The following is a 22,335-nucleotide window of genomic DNA, read 5'->3' as shown; positions in this document are numbered from 1 at the left end:
GAGGTGGTTCGTATTAGGAATATAATAAATGTAAGAATTTAGGGGTGATGATGGAAAGCTGGAGAGAGTCGAGTTCAGAGATGTCAGCATGGAGAGAAGTGGAAAGGTGAAGAACCTTAGGAAGGTTTGAAAGAGGTGGGGCCGGATGCATATTCTAGAGGGACTAGGGTACTGGGTGGCAAAGGAGGGGGTAAGACACAGGGATGGCTGGATTCTGGGGGTGGGGGGTTTCCAAGAGAGCTGAGGAGGGTTTCTGTTGGCAAGACAAAGGTGGATAGAATGGGGGGGGGGGGGGGAATGGGTAAAGAAGATTAGAAGGAAATGTAAGATAAACAAGGCCTTTGGTGGCAGTATGGAGGAGGGAAGGCCAGAGGTGAGGAAGACGAGTGGAGATGGAAAGGGAAAGCAGTAGAAAGAAATGATAGAAATGGGGGAAGCAAGCCCCAGTGTAGGTAAGGGATTAATTTATGGGAATGGGACACCATCCTCTTCAGGCCCTTCTGTCTGGTGGTGTCTCCATTTTCCTCCCCAAACCTGTCTGAAGTCATCACAGACAGTACTCTTGGCCACAGGGAAGGGGTCAGGTGGGGATTAGGCTCACCGTGGAGCGAAATCCCTAGGGGCCTTGGTTCCCCAATCCTAATCATTCTACTATGGAGACAATCCCCACCCCACCCGCAGACCACAGGGTCTTCCTTCAACCCTCCCAGCTCTCCAGGCAGCCATTTCCAGTCTCCAGCCTAAAGCCAACACTTCCGCCCGTCCACCACCAATGTCTTCTAGGCTGTCTCCCTGGCCCCATACCAAGCAGCAACATCTCCCAGGACAAAGGACACCAAGACACTGGGTGATTTTTGGCAGCAGAGATTGGGAAGGCCAGAGAATGGGAGGGAGGCAGCCTGGGAAACTGGAAGAGCTGGAGCTGGAGCCTGGATTGGGAGCCCTTAATAGCTCTCCAGATTTGGGGTGGGAGTAGGGTATGTGTGGGGCCAAGCCAGCTAGAGGCCAAAGATAGGCCCTGCATGGCAGGATCCCACTAGCCTTCTGGGAAGGATGGAGGCTGGCTCTGTAGCAACTCAGTGGAATTAGCCTCATATTTCCTTGGGCCAGGCTCGGCCAAATTCTGGGAATACCCGAAGCTTTAAACAGATTCTAAAGCACTAGGGAACCTGGGCAAGGCTTCCTTGGCCTGGGGATGAATCACCACTCTTTAGCTTTTTGGTTTGCCACTCACTTTTCTACTGCACGCTCACCTTCTGTATTCCTCAGGGCCTTCCACAGACCAGGCCAGCTCCCTGTCCCCCTCTCCCTGGTGATCCCTGCCCTCCCTTCCTCTAAGCCCTAGAATGGCCCCTGCTCCTTCTCCCCACCCCCCAACTTTGTTCCAAGGCTCCTCCTACTCGCTCCCCATTGCATTTCCTCTCTTTCTGCACTTCTCAGTTCAAGTCTCCCACTGGGCCCAGGCCCAGGCCCTTCCCAGCTCCCTTCTAGGCGGAGCTGCTCTCTCTAGTTTTTTAACCACTAAGGGCTGGGCTAAGATGGTGACATACCTGAGCCTAAAAGAAAAATGTAGGCCTACGTAGGAACAGAAGACAGGTAGAGTCAGAGAAGCCAGGGCCTACCCCCTCCAATTCCTCCCCTATCTTAAGACCAGGCTCACCGTTCAGCTTTGGGGTGCATCACACACACACACACACACACACACACACACCACCACACCACCACCACCACCCCTCACCCCAGCCCCCCACAACCCACTGGTCTCCAGGCAACAGCACAAAGGGAAAGTGGAGAGAGGGGCCTGGGAGGCCCAGACAGAGCCAGCTGTAACCCAATCCAACCCAGAACCTTTGGGGGGGGGGGGGGGGGATGGCTGCCAGAGAAGCCCACCTAGCAAGGAGGGAGGAAAGGACAGAGGTTAGGAAATGTGGTTCCAACCAAAATGGTCTTGGTCAGCCCAGGAGTTGGAGAAGATAGATCCTGGGAACCCCAGAGAAAACTGAGAGGCACAGAACAAAGTACAGTGTGCCCCAAGGGGAACAGAAAGGGCGCCAGGAGACAGGAGAGAAGGGAAAGATGAGATGCCCCTACTAAGAGGCTTGGAGGAGCAGGGGCAAGAACTGAAAATGGCTGAGTATGTCAGGGACACAGGAAGAAGAGCAGTGAAATGGGTCCTGCCCATACAGGACTAAAATCCTCTTCTAGTTCTGGAGTTGGGCAGGATGGCAGGGCGCCCAGGACCAGAACTCAGAGTAGAAACAGAGTAGGAGGCCCATAGAGGGGACAGCCTTGAAATTCCTCCCATCCCACCCCTAGCTCAGGGGGAGCCTGGTGTCCCACAGAACCTTGCCTCCCTCTAGTGGCCACAGCACCCCGTGTGGAACACCTACCTGCTGGGCTCTGCTCTGTGTCCCAGCCCTATGAGAGGGTTTCTCCCCCTAGGTGGTTCCTGGGTCCCCATCTCAAAGTCAGTGCTCCACTGGAGCTGAAGGTTTATAGTGGGTCTCCAGCCACACACTGGGGCCAAACCAGCCCTTGCGGTCCCGACTCTCAGGTTTCCAGGAACACTTTCTCAGGCCCACCTCCAGATCCTCTGGTACCATCCTTCCCTCCCCAGTTCCCCATCTTGCAGGGGGTGATGCCCACACAGCGCTGCTGTGGCCCACAGTGGCCAGGAATGTGTTGGGGAGAGGCCCAGTGGGGGAACTGCTCCAGTCCATAGCTTTATCCCTTCTTTGGTCAAGGCCCTATAGGAATCCAGAATGCTTTGGACCCCTTTTCCCAAAAATGCACACCCACACAATTTTTGACACTTCTAGGGATTCTTGGACTCCAGGTTAAGAACCCTTCATTGACCTGGGTCCTGGGGCCAGGCTTGCTGATGAGAAGGCAGGGCCAAGGTGGTCCCCACCCAGCCGGGGAGGGGTAGGCAGGGCCATTGTCTTAGCCATACTGGTTGGGTTTCTTCATCTTTCTGTGTCCTCCCCAGCTCTGCTATCCAGTTTCACCAACTTCTGGGTGCTCCGTCTTCTCTCCCCTCATACGGACGAAAGACTCTTCAGACACAACAATGCACTGTGATTCAGACTTTAATGGTGGTGCTCATTTCAACGCCACAGAGGTGGTGGCAACTGTGGAGCGTGGCACAGGGGAGTGAGACATTGCTCGGGTGCAGCTGGAGGAAGAACAGGGAAGCCGGGGCTGGGGGAGAGCTATGGGGGAAGAGTCCCCGGGCACACAGCCCCACCTCTGGACTGAGCCGGCTTAGGTTAAGGGCTGGGAGACACGAAGGAACTGATGACAGGTCCCTTTTCTGTTACCCTTCCCGCTCCATTTTCAGCAAGACCTCCCACCCCAGGCCATCTCGGAATCTACGGCCACATGAAGTACCCACGCACACACACGCGATCTCCTCTGGTCAGGCCAGGGTTTGGCCCTGGAGTTGTGGAGAAACGCTGAATTAATGAACAAGACGAGTGAACAATAAATAAACAAATAAATAATTCACTGAAGTCTTCGGCCAGGCATGATCACGCGGCCAGCGCTCCCCTCCCCCTCGGCACTGCACACTCCCTGGCTCAGATGCCACATGGACAAACGTGTGGAAGCGGCAGAAAGCACAGTGACACACGGCCCCTCTCTCAACACGTCCCCAGCCAGCCCTGATGCACCTGTACACAGACCCTGACTGTTCTTCCATGGGGACTCCCTTATCATCCTCAGTCCCGTGGCCAGTTTTTGAGGAGAGAGAATAGAAAGGAAAGAGAAGTGGAGAGTGTAGAGCCCAGAGTGGGGAGAGCACAGAGCAGGGGCTGGACAAGCCAAGGAACAGAGCAACAGGTCAGCCGGGGTGTCCGGGGTGAAATATCACAGAGCAAGACAGGAAGAGAGAGGATCCAGGAGGATGGGAGAGGGGTTCCAGGTCTCCAGGCAAGTAGAGGGATCACAGCACGCTGGGATTGCGGAAATTATGTCCAGCAAAGCGAGCTTCGTCCCCCAGCTCTTCTTCAATTCTGGAAGGGATGAGCCAGAAAAGAAATAAGGACGCAGGAGGATTCCACTTCTCTTTCCAGGAGGCCCCTATCCTCTCCAAGCCTGTCATACCACCTGTCCCTATGTCCGGCCCAAGCAGGGGCATCCCCTGGCTTCTCCACATGACCTGTGGGAGCCATCAATCAGGCCATGGGTAAACCCATCATTCGAAAACAAGTATTTTCTGGATATCTACTGTTCTCCAGGTCCTGGGTATTGGAGCTTTTAACCCTCTGGGCCCCGGGCTCCCATCCCCCAGGTTTCCTCACCTCATGAGCTGGTTGTACTTAGCCAGACGCTCAGAACGGCATGGGGCGCCAGTCTTGATCTGAAACATCCCCAAACATATGCAGCTCAGTGGCTGCCCCTTCACTTCCTGAAAGGAAACTTACACTCCCTTGACATTCTCCCGACACTCGCAAACACCTGGAAAGAGAGACCGACCCGACAGAACCCACCAATTTCACAAAGATCGCCCTTGCACTCACCTGGCCTGTGCACAGCCCCACCACCAGATCCGCGATGAACGTGTCCTCAGTCTCTCCTGAGCGATGACTCACCATGACACCCCAGCCATTCTCCTGAGCCAGCTTGCACCTGCAGCCATACATCAGCACTGACCTCCAGCCCCTCACACTGGGCACTCTCTTCCCAGCCCCAACATTGGTCATGTGGAGAAACACCTGGCCAGGGGCGCCTGGGTGGCTCAGTCAGTTAAGCGTCTGACTCTTGGTTTCAGCTCAAGTCATGATCTCACAGTTTCGAGAAATCGAGCCCCACATGGGGCACTGTGCTGGCAGGGCACTCCTTGGGATTCTCTCTCCCTCTCTCTCTCTCTCTGTCTCTGCACCCCTCCCCGCGCTCCCACCCCCCTCCCCCATGACTCACGCTGTCTCTGTTCACTCAAAAATAAATAAATAAACTAAAAAAAAAACAACAAAAAACACCTGGCAGGAAGCTCTCTGGGAGGGGCACAGGGCATGGGGTGGAGGGGGCAGAGCCCAAAGAGCTGGGAAGGTGACTGCAGGTTCCCTGCTCTCTTCAGCATCTATGCCAGGACGAGGCTGGGAGCACTTGCCAGAGGCATCCTGTAGAAACAGGGGCTGGGTAGGGGACAGCCAGGGGACACTCACGCTTGGATGGCCTCCGTGACTGAGCCGATCTGGTTGACCTTGAGCAGCAGACAGTTGCAGGCCTTTTCCTCCACTGCCCGCTCGATACGCTTTGGGTTGGTCACTGTCAGGTCATCGCCCACGATCTGGATCCCTACATTGGCTGTGAACTTTGACCAGGCGGCCCAATCGTCCTGGTCAAAGGGGTCCTCGATGGAGACCACTGCAGGGAGAGCAGGAGGGGCCGCTGACCCTCCCTGGGGCTTGCATCAGGCAGGAACACCCACCCTGTGATTCCCTGAAATGGATACATCCCCTGGCTAATTTAGCCTGCTCATCCTTGCTTCCCTGCCTCCGAAATAAGCCTGCCCTGACACTTACCTAGATTCTTTCTGAAAACCTTCCACACAACGAGGAGCACTAACCACTATGCGATCACGCCCGACACCTTCCGAACACCTTCCAAAAAACAAGCGTTTGGGATCTTTCTCGTAACCGCCTTTGCATTTTCCCACCTTCATTACCAGGAAGCTTTCCCTCTGTGCTATTCTAAATCCCTCATTTTGCATTTATGTCTTGCTCTGTCTCAGGGAAACAGAAACCAGCCTCCTCCCTGCAGGGGTCACAGCCTTTAGTGGGTTTGGAGAGAGTAGTTCAGCTCCTCCTCAGCCTTCCCATCCTACCCCCACAGCGCTTCCAGCTCCACTCAGCATCCACAACTTCATCAGTCAAAAACACTGATAGGTACAAGCTCCCTGCTGGGCCCAGTCACCCTCTCACCATGACTGGTTCCTTCCGAAGCCCTCCCCGTGATCCCAGCCGCTGCGGGACACACGACTTTAATTAGGACCGGAAGCAGATGAAACAGATTCACCATAGGTACCTGCACATTTACATTACGTACAAAGCCAGCCCCTGCAGAAGGCTCTTTGGCCCCTGTCCTGGTTCTCTGGCTCTGCTTAGGACACCTCCACCTGGCACCTAAGTCAGTGCCCCACAAGTTCCCAGGCTGCCCCACACATCCCCGCCTGCCCCTTGACCCTTGCGCTGCCCTCCCTCCCATAGCCCTTGTTCTCACCAGGATAGTCCCTGACAAAATCCTGGTAGAGGGCCCCCAGCTGGTCCCCAGTGATGTATCGGGAGGGATCAGCAGGAGACTTAAAGTCCAAGTCATATTTGCCATCGCGATGAAACTCCGAGGCAGCGACGTCCATGCCAATGACAATCTTTTCTGTGTAGCCAGCCTTGTCGATGGCTTCCTTCACCAACTCCAAGGCTGGTGGGATCACCAGCAAGAAGGGTGGGCAAAGAGGAATGTGAAAAAGAAAGAAATTCAGAGCCGAGGCATAGGACTGGTGCTGGGAAGAAGCCTGGCTACAATTGTTGTTAGGGTCATCCCAGGTCTGGGAAGAGCAGACCTCTTCTAAGAGGACAGAGGAATGGAATTCTGTTCGTAACAGGTTTTTTTGTCAATAGCTATCATTTATTATGGGCTATGTCACCTAAGTACAATGGTGCTAAGAGGGAGATACTGTTGTTGTTCCCATTTTACAGGCAAGAAAGACAAGCACAGAGTTGAGTAAGAAAGATCACTAGCCAGTAACTCTTAAGTCAAGGTTCAAATCCAGGCAATTTGACCCCAGAACCTGAACTCTTAGCCACTTCCTGTTATTGTTTTTTTTTTTTTTTTAAGTTGAGAGTGGGGAGGGCAGAGAGAAAGAGAGAGCAAATCTTAAGCAGGCTCCACACTCAGCACAGAGCCCAAAGCAGGGCTCAATCCCACAGCTCTGAGATCATAACCCGAGCTGAAATCAAGAGTCAGACACTCAACTGGCCACCCAGGCGCCCCTTCCTGTTATTGTTTCTATTCACTATATAGCTCCTCCCACAGCAGAGAAAAATTAGGGATCTTAGAGACCTGAGAGGTTGGGGGTAGAAATGGGATAGACTCAGAATTGAATCCCTACAGTACAGTATATCTCATCAAACTGAGAATCCTACAAAGTTCAAGTCCAGGATGGATCCTCCAAGTCACTTAGACCACCTCCCAGCATTCCCAGGGGCTCCAGTAAGAACTTACAGTTGCTAACAGATCTGGCTGGACAGGTGAAGACTGTCCTCTTAGGCCTGCCTGTAAATGTGGCAGGCCCTCTGGGACCCACTCCCGGTATGGGTTCCTCTTTGAGCTGGCTCAAGGGCCTCCCACCCACACTCCTCAGGATCTGGGGAGCTGTGTGGCCCTTCCTGATGTCCAAGGACAGAGCAAGACTTAAAGCAGGGAGTAGGGCTCCTGGCCTCACCTTCACTGTTCTCCAGGATGTTGGGGGCAAAGCCACCTTCATCTCCCACATTGGTGGCATCCTTGCCATATTTGTCCTTGATGACCCCCTTGAGTGTGTGGTAGACCTCCGCCCCAAGTCGCATGGCATCGCGAAAACTCTCAGCGCCCACCGGAAGGATCATAAACTCCTGCATGGCCAGCTTATTCCCAGCATGAGAGCCACCATTGATCACGTTGAAGGCCTGGGGGGCCACAGGACAGAAAAGTCACAGAGCACTTCCCTCCTCTGCCCCTGGGTTGTTAACCCAAGATCCCACACCTGCTCCAGCTTCCCAGACTCAAAGTCTCAAGTCTCCCTCCTTTCTCTTTAGGTGCCTCAATGCACTCCCCCCCCCACCCCCATCATTCTTCACAAGGTTTCATGCTCTTCCCCCACCCACCCCTGGGACAGGCACAGGCGTGGCGCAGTGCTCACCGGCACAGGCAGGATGAGGTCTGAGTTCCCGGCCAGCTGAGCAATGTGGCGGTATAGGGGCAATTCCCGCTCGGCCGCCCCTGCCTTACACACAGCCAGGGACACACCCAGGATGGCATTGGCCCCAAACTTGGCTGGGAGATTACAGAGGAAGGCACTGAGCAAAATGTCCCCTAAATTTCCGAGCCCTTGACTCCACTTATATACCCCAAAAGGAGCCAGTAAAAGAGATCCCTTCTCCCCTCTCCACTCCTGCGACACCTCATCAGTCCTCTCCTGAAAATAGCAGGACACACACACACACACATACACACACACACACACTCGATGTAATGGGAAAGGGCAGACAGCTCCACCTATTTCTAAACATCTTGAGGCCAGACTGTCCCTTGCCTGCTCCCCCCCTTCACGCTGCAAAGTTCTGTCTAATGTCACTCCCTCCTACTGTGGTTAAATTCTTCTTCTCTTGCTCTGGCTTTGAGAGGAGAATGGAAGGTGGGCTAGTCCGGACAGCCTTCCGAAGGAAGTCCCCACAGCACTGGCCCCTTCAGTGCCCTGTCTGCTCCACACACCCGCCCTGCTCACACCTCCTCACTTTCTCCCAGCCCTGGCTTACATTTGTTCTCGGTCCCATCCAGCTCCAACATCAGGTTGTCAAGCTTCTCCTGCTCCACCACCGACAGACCCTGTAGACAGAGCCACCATCACCCCAGGCCAGGATGGAGGCAGAGGGCCCCACCCCATTCCCACATAGGCTCACAGCTGGCCAGCAGCCAACCAGGTTTCTGTGAAAGCAGCCTGTCTGGATTGGGAGCAGGGGTGGGGAAGGAGTCTCCCCACACTCTCCTCGAGAAGTATGATTCCCAAGAGGAATCTCCCTTCTCTCCCTCCTCCCCTCATCCAGGATTGCTTCCAGGACCCTGGTCCTGCCCACCACCGCCCCCAGCAAAGAGCAGGCCTCACTGAGCTGATGAGGGCTGGAGCAATGGTGGTGTTGATGTGGTCCACTGCCTTCAGGACACCTGGGGAGAGGCAGAGAGGCCAGACTGGGTCAGGCTGGGAAGGGCCAGAAGTGGGGCGCAGGCAAGAAGGGGGCTGTGGACTGGTGTGAGGTAGGAGTATAAAGCTGAGGGATGGGAGAGTCTGGAAAAGAGAAAAGGCCTCACCTTTGCCCAAGTAACGCTGTTTGTCCCCATCCCGCAGCTCCAGGGCCTCATAGATACCAGTGGAGGCTCCACTGGGCACTGCAGCCCGGAAGAGACCTGAGAGAGGGACACGAAATAAGGAGGGACAGAGAAGGACACTACAGGGACCAGGGATTCCTTCAGCTTTCTAGCTCTAACCTATCCCCACACTGCTAACATACACACACACACACACACACACACACACACACACAAGCATAAGCAGGGGCCTCATCTGCCCAGTTGAGGTCCCACAAGTACAAGTAGGAACCCACAGATATGAAGCTATGCAGGCAGCACACATATGCACACACGCACACAGGTACACACACAGGCCTGCGCAGGCAGGATATATCCCATACATAAAATAGAACACAGAGATGAGCCTATCTGGGCTCCGCTGGACAAGAAGTATCCAACCCCCACAGTCCAGGCTGGTGAACCTGGCCCAGCATCCCATCCCCACTGGGAATCAAGGCAGCTTCCCCTCCCTAGCCAGGGGAAACCCAGCCTGAGGGCTGTGGGAAGGCCCATGCCCTGCCCACTACCTTTGGCGGTGTAGAGATCCACCTCCACCGTGGGATTCCCACGGGAGTCCAGGATCTCCCGCGCCCAGATCTTCTCTATCGACATGATGGCTGAGTTATTGGGTGGAAGGAAAGAAGGAGAAAGATAAGAGGTTTAGAGAGGTGGAGCCTGATCAGTGGGAGGGGCCAGAGACTGGGAGCCATGGGAAAGAGGTTACTGCAGTGGGTGGGGGGTGGGGAGGAGCTGGCTGCAGTCCCGGCTTTAGAAGGGATCCCCCCCACCCCACGGGGAGAGAAGGTCAATGCAGTGAGGAAGGGGAGGTCACTGCAGTGGGGGGCGGGGTAGGATCAAACGGGTGAGAAGGGAGGACACCGCAGTGAGGAGGGAGGGGCACTAGCAGAGGTTCCCTCGCCCCCCTCAGTAGCTCCAGCAGCGGATTCGTGGTGGGGTTCCCCCAGATCTCAGAGTGTAATGGCTGCCAGACTTGCATTTCTCCTTGTTGACAAAAGAGGATGGGCTGTCTGGGGCCTCTCCTCCAGAACCCTCCTCCCCCGCAACCTAACACCCCCAACCCCACTCCAAGATCCCAGTCTCTCTCCTAAACATACGTCCCTCCTCTTCCCAAGAGATGGACAGTAGAGAAGTCTGGGGAGAGGGTCCTGGAGAAGCCCTCAGACCCTGGGGGTTGCAGCGGGGGCGGGGAGGGAAAAGAGATCTGGGGGGAGAGGCAACGCTGGGCACATCCTTCCCCCCCACCCCACGCCAGCCACGCCAGCCCCTAGACAAATTCTCCCCTCCTCCCATCCCTCCCCCATCCAGCGGCGAGAAGCAATGTAAAAGGAGAGGGGCAGTATGGGGGAGGAGGGGGAGAGAGAGGGGAGTTCAGAAGTCTAGGGATGCTGAAGAACGGGAAGAGAAGACGTTTCTCCAGATGCAAAGCCAAGGGACGTGCCAGGATAAAAATGCACAGCCCAGGGAGACCCCGAACTTAACAGCGACAGAACCGGAGGCGGAGAGGGGCCGAGGGAGAGGGGCAGGCAAGGGTGGAGAAAGGCGCAGTTAGAAACAGGTGCGGAGAGACCTGACGCCCAGATGAGGAGGGGGCGACCGCCACTAACCGAGAGGAGCGGTCCTAGAAGGCCTGGGAGGGAGGGTGCCTGGGGAGGTGCAGATGACTGAGCAGGTGCGCAGCGCCACGGGGCGAGGGATGCGCGCAGGCCAGGGGAAAGGGCGGGGGGCGCGGCGGCGAGGGGAGGGGGCCGGAGGGGTGCAGGGGCCCGCTGGGGCTTCACCTCGGGGCTGCAGACTCAGCCTGTGGCGATGGCGGTGGCGGCGGCGGCGGCGGCGGCGGCGGCGCGGAGAGAGCGGGAGTGGTGGCAGCGGCGGCGGCGGCTGCGGCTCCCGGGCGGCGGGCGGGGGGCGGGCGGGGGGAGGCGCCGATAGGGCCGGGCGGGCGCATGTGACCCGGAGCCCCCGATGAGTCAGGAGCCTCCGGCGGAGGCGCACGTAGGAGTGCGGGTGGGGGGCCTGTGGGGGGCGGGGTGGGGGAGGGAGCGGGGGAGAGCTATGGGGGAGGGGCTAGGGGCGACCCAGGACCTGGCCCCCAGCACCCACGCGTGCTCACACCCACGCTCTGCCCCCCTCGAAGGTAACAGGCACAGCCTCACACCAGTGAAGCCCATGACAGACTTGGTGTCTCACAACCCCAGTCAGACACAAGAGTATCAAAATGTCTCTTTATTTGAAAACCGAACTGTTGTAACACACCCAGCCGCCTCCGCAGCTCCTCTGCAGCCAACTCTAGGAGCATCCCCTGGGGCCATCCAGGCCTGATTTCCCCATACCTGCCCGAGGGCTGCCACACCCAAACACACACACACTCACACACACACGTTCCAGGCAGGGCTCAGGCCCACCCGGACGCTGCCCAGGTGCCCACCCAGAGCCTGGACAGCAAGCTGTGATGAATGCCCAGGTGTGAGGCAAGAGAGGGCATGCTCTGTCTCAGGATGAGGGGGGTGAACGTGGCAGCCCCCCTAACTGGGAGTCTTCTCCGGTCTTAGGGCCAGTGTCTTTGATCTCCTGGAGGAAGAGGACAGAAGTAAAGCCTCTGGGCCTTTTACTGCATTCCCCGTGCTGCCTGTGACCCCATCACCGGTGCCCAGGGGCCACACCTCCCTGGGCTCACCTCCCCAGTCTCTTTCTGCCTCATTTTCCCTCCTTTCTTCCCAGAACCCCTGTTTCCTGTTATTTTTAGCTTCAGATTTTTAGTGCAAGATCTTCCTCCCCTGCCTCCCCCCAGCTTCCATCCTCAACCACCACCTCCACCCCTTCCCCCTACCCCTCACCACACCCCAGACCTATCCTTTCCAGCTGATCTCCACTGTGTGTCGCACGTGGCCACCAGCCCCCCACCAGCATCTCTGCCAGCCTCCCAGATTCTCTTTGGTTACTTTTCCTCCCCTAATGTATTCTCCTAAGCCTTTCCTCAGCTCCTCCCAAGCCCTCCTGGTCCTCTCTACTCACTCTGAGACACCCCTTGACTCCTAACTCTGGTCTTTCCAAGGGTTCTCCTGCCATGTCCCTGCCTCAGCCACCTCCTCCCGTAGCAGCTTCTCTTCCCCTGGCTGCCAGACCCCTGGTCTCCTCTTCCTGCCTCTCTGTCTGCTTCCTTACTATTCTTGGAGGTTAAAAGAGCTGCTGCTACATGGAAGACTGCTCCAGTTCGAAGCTGTGCTCAGGCTCAGCCTCCTGCTCCTGGGTCTCCTTCATCCTCTGACGGATCTCATCAGCCTCAGCCCGCTCCTCCTCCTCGTAGAAATCTTTATCCAGGCGTTCGAGGTGTGCTATCTGCACCAGGGCCTCCTGGCGATAGTCACTCTCATCTGTACACGGGTTGTCCAACAGCACCAAGGCTCGCAGCTTGGGCAGGTCCCGAAGCTTGGCCAGCTCTCCCAGGTGGGTCACCATGTTGCCCCTGCCGGAGTGGTCAGGAGGGATTCACCTTGGGGCAGAATGGGCTTTGGGGGCCAGCTCCCAGGAATGGGGCCTCTGAGGGAATCTCCCACCGGGTTCCCTAGAACCTGCCTCTGCGGACTGGCGTGCTCAGCATTGCGAGCTGTGCAGCAGAGGGGCTGTCTGTCCAATCTGCTCCAGTCCTGCCTCTGCCCTTCCAGGAACCTGGGAGCACCATGGTCTGTTCTGTAATGTGCCAGTCGTATTTGTCCTTTTGGAGCAGCAAAGCTAGGTCCCAGCCCTGTCTTGTAGTTAGGAGGGGAGGGGGGACATCTCCCTTGCAAAGCCAAACTTCTTCTGTTATCAATCCTACGTAGTCAAAGGTTAGAAAGTAGGAGGCAGGCCAGTGGACAAGGAGCTGGGCTTTAAGTTCACGGAGGTGAGTGGTGCAATGTGGGTGCTGCGTTCAGAAAGGAGCCTAGAGCTAGAGACGGTCTGGGGCCTCCTGGCCTGAAGAACAAGCTTCATCTCCTAATGCGCCTCATTAAACATAAAATATGTTTATTTTCATATTCTTGTCTCATGCCTCTAGGAAATCAGGTTTAATTGTTGTTTCAGCCTTAACCTCAACGGAGGTGACTACACCTCACAGGGTGTTTCTCACTGGGAGCCCTACTCCCACTGCACTTCGTGCTGGGCTGTCCTGTGCATTCCATTGCCCAGTCATTGAGCTACCTCTTCCCCACTACACTGAACTTCCAAACAACCCCAATTAACAGCCATTGAGGAGGGTCCATTATCTCAGGCTAGACCATTAAAGGAAAGGAGCCCACTGCCCACCCCCGCCACCCCGCCGCCCCAGCCCTGCCTGACCAATATGGCAGAACTAATTAGCAAGAGATTGCTCCAAAAGCCATGGCAGGAATTGGAGCTTCAAGGTGCAATCACATCTCTTTACTTGGAGATTCTCTTTCCTTTGCCAGCTTTAAGAATTTGGCCATGTTGACTAAGGAGGCAGTGTTCTTACATCTTGCTTAAAGAAACACACATGAAATCCTCCATCAGACAAGGGTTGCTGAAAGAAAATCACCCCCTGATCCCTAGTGCCTTTCTATCTAGAGAATTTCTTTCAAATACTCTTCTCTCCTCAAATCTGAGCACATCTTGTGTTTTATATCGGTAAGGGAGCCATCCCTTACAGGTGGGGCTCAGGAGAAGAGAGGCAGGAAATGGGATGGGGAATAAGGGTCCCGGAGATGGGAGAAGGGCAGCAGAAATTTACATGGAATAGGACCGAGAAAAGAGAATTGGAGCCAGACTCTGAGTCCCTTGAGGACAGGGACCGTCTCTGATTCCTTTAAATGTTGCCAAAACACAGCACAAAGCCCTGGCATATAGCATGTTCTCAAGAACTGTGGATGGAGTGAATAAAGATTCGGGAGTCTCAGGCTATAAAGGTCTCAGTGTTGCAATTAGGACTGAATGCAGAAGACAGTAAGGAAAGGAGGGGTAAAGATCAGGATGAAGGTTGAGGTGAGAATCTGGGAGTGGACTAGGATTGGGACTTTGGGGCCAGGGAGGAATATGGGGTCAAAAGCTGCTCCTGGTCCAGGGTAGGGGCAAGGTGGGGCCTGGAGGGGGTACATACCTCAGGTTGAGATACTGTAACGATGTCATTTCCTTGGAGAAGCCACTCAGAGTCTCAATCTGGTTGTCTCGAAGATGCAAGGTAGTGAGATTGCTTAGGTTCTCCAAGCCCTCCACCTTCTTCAGCATGTTCTGAGCCTAGACCCCAGGATACAGTGCATAGATTGGGAGAAAGTAGCAGGGACAGGGAAGAGCAGTCAGAGGCAACCTAAGAGTGGAGACAAAGGAGTGCAGGAGGGGAGTGGAGGTGGGTAGAGGTTGTGTAGAGAGTAAAGAAGACTAGGAGATGCTTCCAGTCCAGAGAAAGGTCAGCAGTAACCCCCTACTGCTCATCCCACCAAAGCCACCTCTTGATTAAGGAGAGATGCTTCAACCCACCCCCAGGCCCAAGAGTCCCCACGGCTCCACTGAGGAGAAATGCACTATCCTAGAATGAAGAAGCTCAAGAGTCAAAAACATGACATTTAAGTGGCTGCCTTAGCCTGGTATCTGTGCCTCAGTTAGAGCAAATTATGCTACTGCCTGTATCGAAGCAAATTGTCTTTATTCCTATGCATTATGTATTATCAGCCCTGCTAGGTGATAAGTACCTTGTCTGCTTTAACTTGGCGTCCCCATAGCATCTGGCACCAACTAAGGGCTCAAGAAATGATACCAAATTATCACGATGATGATGAAGCTAGTAGCTGAGCCTCCTAGACACCAGGCATCCTGGCCCCCAGAACAGTGCCCACCTTCCTGCACCAACCACCCTCTAACCCAGTGAGCTACCAAGAAGAGGTTCTTCAGTTTAGGAAGGTTGATTCCCAGGGTGGTTTCTATCTGGTTCCCCCGAAGCTCCAAGGTGTGCAGGCTGATCAGCTTTTGGGGGTCCAGACCTGTCACCATGCGGATGCGGTTACCTAAGGAGCAGGAGGGTATTAGGAGCTCAGAGGGCCACTCCAGATATTCAGCAGGAGACCCTGAATGTTGGGAGCCTCTGCATCCTCCTCTCTGTCTCATGTCTGGTGGATATGAGGAGGGACAGCTCCAGAGTTAACACCCCTGGGGCCCTGGGGCAAGTGGTATGGTAGTACAAGGGCCAAATGGACATGTTCACCCAAGCCTTTGAGGAGTGACTGAAGAATCCCCAGCAATCCCCATGGCTAACTCCTTCTCCTCCTTCAAATATTTGCTCAATATCAAGCTTCTCAATGACACTTGTCCTTACCAACCTGTTTGAAGTTGCACTTGTGCCTCTATTCATTCCCTTTACCCTAATTTACTTTTCAACAGCACATATTGCCTCTTAACGTACTATATAAATTTGCTTATGTACTATGTTCATTGATAGTTGTCTGTCTCCCCTGACCAGAATGGAAGCTACATGCAAGTAAGGATTTTGTTTTGTTTACAGCTACATCTCCAGCACATAGAAATGTCACAACAAATCATAGTGGAGGTCGGAATGAATAAATGAATGAGTGAAAAGTGCTCTGTGGCACAACCAAAGACCTCGCTGCCCATTTCTGTTGGCCACACGCGAGGAAAGAAAGAATCTCGTGTAGCCCAACCTAAGGACCCACCTTTGAGATCCAGGCTGCCCAGACGAGGGTGAGAGATGCCCTCTGTGTTAGTGATCTGGTTATAGGCAAAACTGGCAACCTGCAGGTAGGGCAGTTCATTCAGCTGGGCACTCCACAGATGGTTGCCATCAGCCTTGAGCCAGAGCAGGTGTGTAAGGAAATTGAGCGGGGACAAATCTGTCAGGTGGTTCTCAGAAACATCCACATAGCGCAGATGGATGTAGGAACGCAACAAGTAGATATCTGTCAGATCCCTAGGAGATGGCAAAGGCCAGAGTTAGGGTTAAGAATCCAGCAAGGACTGACAGAGGTGCTAAAGCAGGGGGCAATAGGGAGATGGCCTATTAATGGAGAGAAGATTGAGTGACAGATGGGAGTGGTAAGGAAGCGGGACAGAAGGTAGGTGGGTTCTTAACAGTGAGCAGGGACCTTTTTTTGGTGGAGAGTCAAGAACCAACACTGTGAAGGACAAGTGAAGGAGTCCAGGAGGAATCCCCTGACACACCCTCACAGCCTCCAATTCCCCAGGCCAGCTCTGATGGAGTCACAGGGCTCCAGAAAAGTAAATTCTACCCTTCCCTTCCACTGGCCAAGGTAAGAGAGATCCAAATTCCCAGCTGAGGCACCCAAGAAAGAGGGTGAGAAAGGAAATTGGGCCCTACAACCTCAAGGCCTCTTCTGGTCCCCCAAAAGGCACCTCTCTTTAACCTCCAGCTTGACATAAGCATGAGCCAGTCCACTGCCCGTCTTGCAGAGCAAAGAAAGCCCTTCCTTCATCATGTCTTCCGTGAGGGGGGTGGGCAACCACTGCAAGAAGAAGTGGAGTCAGGCATCCCTTTCCAGCCCAACTGGATCCCTTTGCCCTAGGACCCCTCTGCTCCCATGCTCGCACTTCCTCAGAGAGGTCTTCTCCCTCCTTCCTGTAGTCCTCCCACTCCTCTGTCTCCCTCTCATCCTCTTCCTTTTCCAGATCATCCTGGTCTGCATCGAAGTCTTCCAGATCGTCTTCATCTGACATCTTTCTTCCTGGCTGAAGGCTCCGGAGTCAAATCAAGCTCAGTGCTCCTCCTGAGAAAGAAAGTCTCCTCAGCTTTGACCAGCCCTCAGCTCCCTCGCCTCCATTGACAAGGTACCCCTTCCCCATCACCCTTGACCTCTGACCTCCTCCCAACCGTGCTTCCTTCCTCATCCCTGTGAGCGTCTCATTTGGACTCCCAACCTCCGCTTCCGACTTCCCACCAAGGACCTGTCTCCCTTCAGGATGCCTTCCCAGGCTTTTCCTACCCTTCACAGTGGCCCCAACTGTCTCCTAGTAGCTCCGCCTCCCTTCTCCCTGACTGTCCTCTACCCAGTTCTTCCCATCTCCCCCTTAAGCCACGTTCTCCTACCAGCCTCCTACACCCCTCCCTTCCCTTCCATCCCTAACACCTGATCCACTCATTTCTTTGAATTTTCCCACCCCGTCTAGCCCCATTTCTCTGTCCTCTCTGGGGCACCAGACTGACGCCGTCTCCAACCCTCCCACCCAATCCTTCGCTCGCAAAGGGCGCAGACCCTGGTTCTGCTCGACTAAAGATGAGGTTCCGGAGAGGGTCTTGGCCCCGACCAGGAAGGACTGCTTTGAAAGACGAGAAAGGCGCAAGGAGGCGTCGCGTACTGCTGTTATGGCAACCAGGGGGCGGAACACTTGGCTACTTCCGCGGGGCAACTGCTTAGAGGGCCGTGAGGGGAGCACGACGAACTGAACGGAAAATCTGCCAGGGAGCAAGTGGACCAGTTGCCAGGTAAGGAGGGGCCAGCTTCCCCACCCGCAGAAGTGCGTTAATTGGCGCAGGGCAAAAGCAGTGGGTGGGGCTTGGAACAGAGCTGTGGGGAGGGGAGATGGGCGGGGCTACTCGTACGTCACTCAAGGCGTTAAAGGGACCGCACATCCTCAAAGCAAAAGTACTGTGAATTGCAATGAAACATCCTCGGGAGCTAAAGGGGAAGGAGGAGCAAGAAATACCAAAGTACGTGGTGGTCTGGTTTCTACCCCCACCCCAGCCTTGCACTTAGTTGACCTTTGGAAGGTGGCTTGGTGGAGTGGAAGGAGCCCAGGCCCAATGTATCTTAAGGCCTGTGTTGAGGAGTCTTGGCAGATCTGCAGTTTTCTAGCAATTTACCTAAGACTATTTTCTCATCTGTAAAATAGGCTTAGCTATACTAACTGACGGGGTTCTAGTATGAGTGTAATCTATGCTAACACACTGTAGATTGCTAAACCCAGTTTGGGAGCATTTCACTTTTCCTCATATCTTGGACTGGTTTGATGCAAACCTTTGGGGGCTAGTAAGGGAGAAAATCCAACAAGTGCCCACTGAACTACTCCTCATCGAATGCTGTTATATAAATAACAAGACCTGATACAAGTGTACCCAGGTACTCAGGCCTGTGTGACTTGTTGAAGGAGATGAAAAAGAAGTTGAGATTCAAGAAATATTTCTGGAGAGATTGTGGGCTGTGTGAGATGCCTTCACAAGTGATAACTTAATCTTCACACCAGTCCTGTGAGATAGATATTTGAAAGAAGAGGAAACTAAGGCTCAAGGAGGTTACTATTTATGACACAATTCCTGCCAGGGGAAAAGGAGATAGTACCAATCTGTGGAATCTAATATAAATAAAAACAATTGGGCAACAAGGTAAGATATCATGTATTTGTTAAATTGTGTGCTACAGACTTTATATAACATGCAAAGTGATCTGTGGAAGATGCAGTGGGCTGGAAATCAGGACATGTTACCTCCTACTCTGTCTAGCTTGGGTAATATAGTTAATAGACAAATCTGTTCACTTGATGTCACGGAAATAGCAGGGGCTTTAAAGTCAGAGACACCAGGTTCAAAACCCACTCTACCGTTTAATAACTGTGTGTTCCTCAGCATGTTATATAATTTTACTGAGGTTTAATTTTCACATTTGTGAAATGGAGATAAAAATGTCCACTTCCAAAAGGATTGTTAGAAGTTTAAAAGAGATGATGTGGGTAAATGGCCTTGCACTTAGTTGGCCCTCAGTAAGCAATTCTGTGCCCCCTCCCCACCTCTTGCCTGTTTCCTCAGTCCTGGGGTTGTCATGAGGAATAAGAAAGTAAATATGGAAACACTCAGGAAGGTTGGAAATGCTAGGCAATTGAACGGTAGTGTCTTGTTGGGGTGGGGAAAGGAAAAGTCCATGTGGCTTGATGTAGCTGAAGGGAAAGGATATGATTTTCCTTGGCCCTGAAGAAAGAAGACATATTAGGTGGGAAGAAAAGACGTGACAGAAGGATTAGGGAGGTATCGCTGAGCATATTTTTGTTAAGCACTTACTCTGTGCCAGGCTATAGGTACTAGGCCCTCATGGACAGTAAAACAGTCCCTGTCATCTGGAACCTTACAACCCACTGACAGGGTTAAGTAAATGAGTAATTCCATATAATGAGACAGATGTTATAATGATACCTGAGCTTTTACTAAGCACCAGTGGAAAATTTTATTGTACAAGTGTATACATAATATCATATACTCAGGGCAGTGATTCCAGACAGAGGAAGCACCTTTGGTAAGGCCTGGAGGAGAAAGAGCCCAGCCAATACCTGTGTAATGAAAGCTAGATACTCTGTGTCCTCTTTGATGACATCCTTCCCCCTAGAATGGTCTGAATAGAATCTCCTTGAGTTGTAAAAGTAATATTTAACTAACATTAAAATGCAAATAATACAGGTGCCCGAGTAGCTCAGTTGGGTAAGTGACTGACTCTTGATCTTGGCTCAGGTCATGATCTCATGGTCATACTGGGCAGAGAGTCTCCTTAAGATTCTCTCTCTTCCTCTCCCTCTGTCCCTCCCCCACTCACACTCTCTCTCAATAAACAAACAAACAAACAAACAAACAAAATGCAAATAATAGAGAAGCATATAAAGAGGAACATACAAGTCCATGATCTCCCTCAGCATGACTCTCCTTTATTAGAAAAGATATAGATTTTTATTTTTTGTTAAATTTTCTTAATGTTCATTTATTTTTGAGAGAGAGAGAGAAAGAGACAGAGTGCAAGCTAGGGAGGGGCAAAGAGAGAGGGACACACAGAATCCAAATCTGAGCTGTCAGCACAGAGCCAGACATGGGGCTCAAACCCACAGACTGTGAGATCGTGACCTGAGCCGAAGTTGGATGCTTAACTGACTGAGCTATCCAGGCACCCCAAAGATACAGACTTTTAAAAAACAAAAATGGTGGGGCGCCTGGGTGGCGCAGTCGGTTAAGCGTCCGACTTCAGCCAGGTCACGATCTCGCGGTCCGTGAGTTCGAGCCCCGCGTCAGGCTCTGGGCTGATGGCTCAGAGCCTGGAGCCTGTTTCCGATTCTGTGTCTCCCTCTCTCTCTGCCCCTCCCCCGTTCATGCTCTGTCTCTCTCTGTCCCAAAAATAAATAAACGTTGAAAAAAAAAATTAAAAAAAAAAAAATGGTATCACTCATACATACTATTCATCAACTGCATTATTTTCATTTAATAATATGTCTTGGACATCTTTAATTATCACTAAACATACATCTACCTCTTTCTTTTTTATAGTTGTCTAGTCTCTTCCATTATATGGATATATGGTAATTTTTAACTTTCCTATTGATGGATTTTATTTTTATTATTATTTTTGTAATGTTTATTTATTTTTGAGAGAGAGACACAGAATGCAAGCTGGGGAGGGTCAGAGAGAGAGGCAGACACAGCATCCAAAGCAGGTTCCAGGCTCTGAGCTGTCAGCACAGAGCCCAATGCAGGGCTTGAACCCACAAACAGTGAGATCAGACCTGAGCCAAAGTCTGACTCAACTGACTATCTGGCTCAACTGACTGAACCACGCAGGTACCCCCCCACTGATGGATTTTAACTTTAAAAAAATGTCAACATTGGGGTGCCTGGCTGGCTCAGTTGGTAGAACATGCAACTCTTGATCTTGGGGTCATGAGTTTGAGCCCCATGCTGGGTGTAGAGTTTACGTTGGAAAAAAAAAAAAAAAAAGGCTTTTCAAATTGTTTTTCCTGTTCCTGCCAAGTCTTTAACAAAAATTTTTTTAATGTTTATTTGTTCTTGAGAGAGAGAGAGAGCATAAGCAGAGGAGGGGCAGAGGGAGAGAGAGACATAGAATCCACAGCAAGCTCCAGGCTCTCTGAGCTGTCAGCACAGAGCCACAGGCGAGGGGCTGGGGGGGTGGGGCGGGGGGCAATGGTTCAAACTCACAAACTGAGAGAGATGGTGACCTGAGACGAAATCGGATGCTTAATTGACTGAGCCACCCAGGCGCCTCTAACAGAACTGTTTTTAAACAGCTTTATTTTATTTCATTTTTTAAAGATTTTTTAAAAAGTGATCTCTATACTGAACATGGGACTCAAACATGAGTTTGCATGAGTTGCACGCTCTATTGACTGAGCCAGCCAGGTGCTCCTAAACAGCTTTATTAATACATAATTTGGGGCACCTGGCTGGCTCAGTTGGTAGAGCGACCGACTTTGGCTTAGGTCATGTTCTTGGGGTTCATGAGTTGAAGCTCCGTATAGGGCTCTGTGCTGACAGCTCAGAGCCTGGAGCCCGCTTTGGATTCTGTGTCTCCTTCTCTCTCTGCCCCTCCCCTGCTCGCACTCTGTCTGTCTCTCTCAAAAATAAATAAAACATTTATACATATATATAATTCACATAACATAAAATTCACCCATTTGAAATGTACAGTTCAGTGGCTTTTAGTATATTCAGAGTTGTGCAACCATTACCACAATCATTTTTAGAATATTTTCATTATCCCTGAAGGAAACCCTGTGCCCCTTAGCTCTCATGTCCCTACCCTCCCCCTATCCACCTCTGCTGCTGGCAAACACTAACTTACTTTCTGTCTCTAGATTTGCCTATTTTGCACATTTTATATAAATGAAATCCTATAACACGTGGGCCTTTGTGACTACCTTCTTTCACCTTAGCATCATGTTTTCAAGGTTCATATGTTGTAGCATGCATCAGTACTTTGTCCCTTTTGACACTTGAGCAATATTCCATTGTATGGTTTATACCACATTTTATTTTTTCATTCATCACTTGATGGATATTTGGGTTGTTTCCATTCTTTGGCTATTACGAATAATGCTACTAAGAACAGTCATGTACATATTTTTGTGTGGCCATATGTTTTCATTTCTCTTTTAATATCAATACAAAATTAATTAATATCAATACAAAAGTAATACTTTTCATATCAAAATACTGAATTCTATATTACAGTGAATGGATTCCAAAGGAGGACATTATTCTTTGCCACATGGAGATTTCATTCTAAAATACTTACAGTATCAACCTAGTCATTCATTTATTCAGCTACATATATCGAGTGCTTGCTATGTACTAAACATTTACTAAGAGCCTAATACAATCCCCCTAATAAAACATTATATGCAAATTCCCAGAAGGAAACAATTTTCATTTGAAAAAATCTATTACAAATACAACCTGACCTCAGACATTTCAACTTAGTTTATTGGCAATTT

The 22,335-nt window shown here is 52.1% G+C and overlaps 2 protein-coding genes across 4 annotated transcripts; both read right to left on the bottom strand.

Annotated features, from left to right (window-relative positions):
• Positions 1-3,073: 3,073 nt before the first annotated feature.
• ENO2 (enolase 2) lies at positions 3,074-11,049 on the bottom strand. 3 transcript variants are annotated; one of them, XM_045466341.1, is made up of 12 exons: positions 10,905-11,049; positions 9,633-9,722; positions 9,067-9,162; positions 8,864-8,922; positions 8,517-8,586; positions 7,901-8,034; positions 7,445-7,667; positions 6,223-6,420; positions 5,166-5,367; positions 4,521-4,629; positions 4,302-4,360; positions 3,074-4,013 (listed from the first exon to the last, which is right to left on the bottom strand). In XM_045466341.1, the coding sequence occupies exons 2-12, from the start codon at positions 9,715-9,717 to the stop codon at positions 3,944-3,946; spliced, it is 1,305 nt and encodes a 434-aa protein (XP_045322297.1). In that variant the 5' UTR covers positions 9,718-9,722; positions 10,905-11,049; the 3' UTR covers positions 3,074-3,943. The 3 variants fall into 3 exon arrangements, with proteins under 3 accessions (XP_045322297.1, XP_045322298.1, XP_045322300.1); XM_045466342.1 differs by lacking the exon at positions 10,905-11,049 and adding an exon at positions 10,731-10,749; XM_045466344.1 differs by lacking the exon at positions 9,633-9,722 and having other exon boundaries at positions 10,905-11,012.
• A 285-nt stretch (positions 11,050-11,334) lies between these two features.
• Positions 11,335-19,541, bottom strand: LRRC23 (leucine rich repeat containing 23). The gene is made up of 8 exons (XM_045466345.1): positions 17,334-19,541; positions 16,672-16,847; positions 16,477-16,586; positions 15,780-16,033; positions 14,986-15,116; positions 14,216-14,352; positions 12,289-12,589; positions 11,335-11,694 (listed from the first exon to the last, which is right to left on the bottom strand). The coding sequence occupies exons 2-7, from the start codon at positions 16,795-16,797 to the stop codon at positions 12,316-12,318; spliced, it is 1,032 nt and encodes a 343-aa protein (XP_045322301.1). The 5' UTR covers positions 16,798-16,847; positions 17,334-19,541; the 3' UTR covers positions 11,335-11,694; positions 12,289-12,315.
• Positions 19,542-22,335: the final 2,794 nt, after the last annotated feature.

The sequence above is a fragment of the Leopardus geoffroyi genome, chromosome B4 (assembly GCF_018350155.1).
Source record: "Leopardus geoffroyi isolate Oge1 chromosome B4, O.geoffroyi_Oge1_pat1.0, whole genome shotgun sequence".
NCBI lineage: Eukaryota > Metazoa > Chordata > Mammalia > Carnivora > Felidae > Leopardus > Leopardus geoffroyi.
Note: the sequence above shows the minus strand (reverse complement) of the source record. Positions and strands in the feature narration are given on the sequence as shown.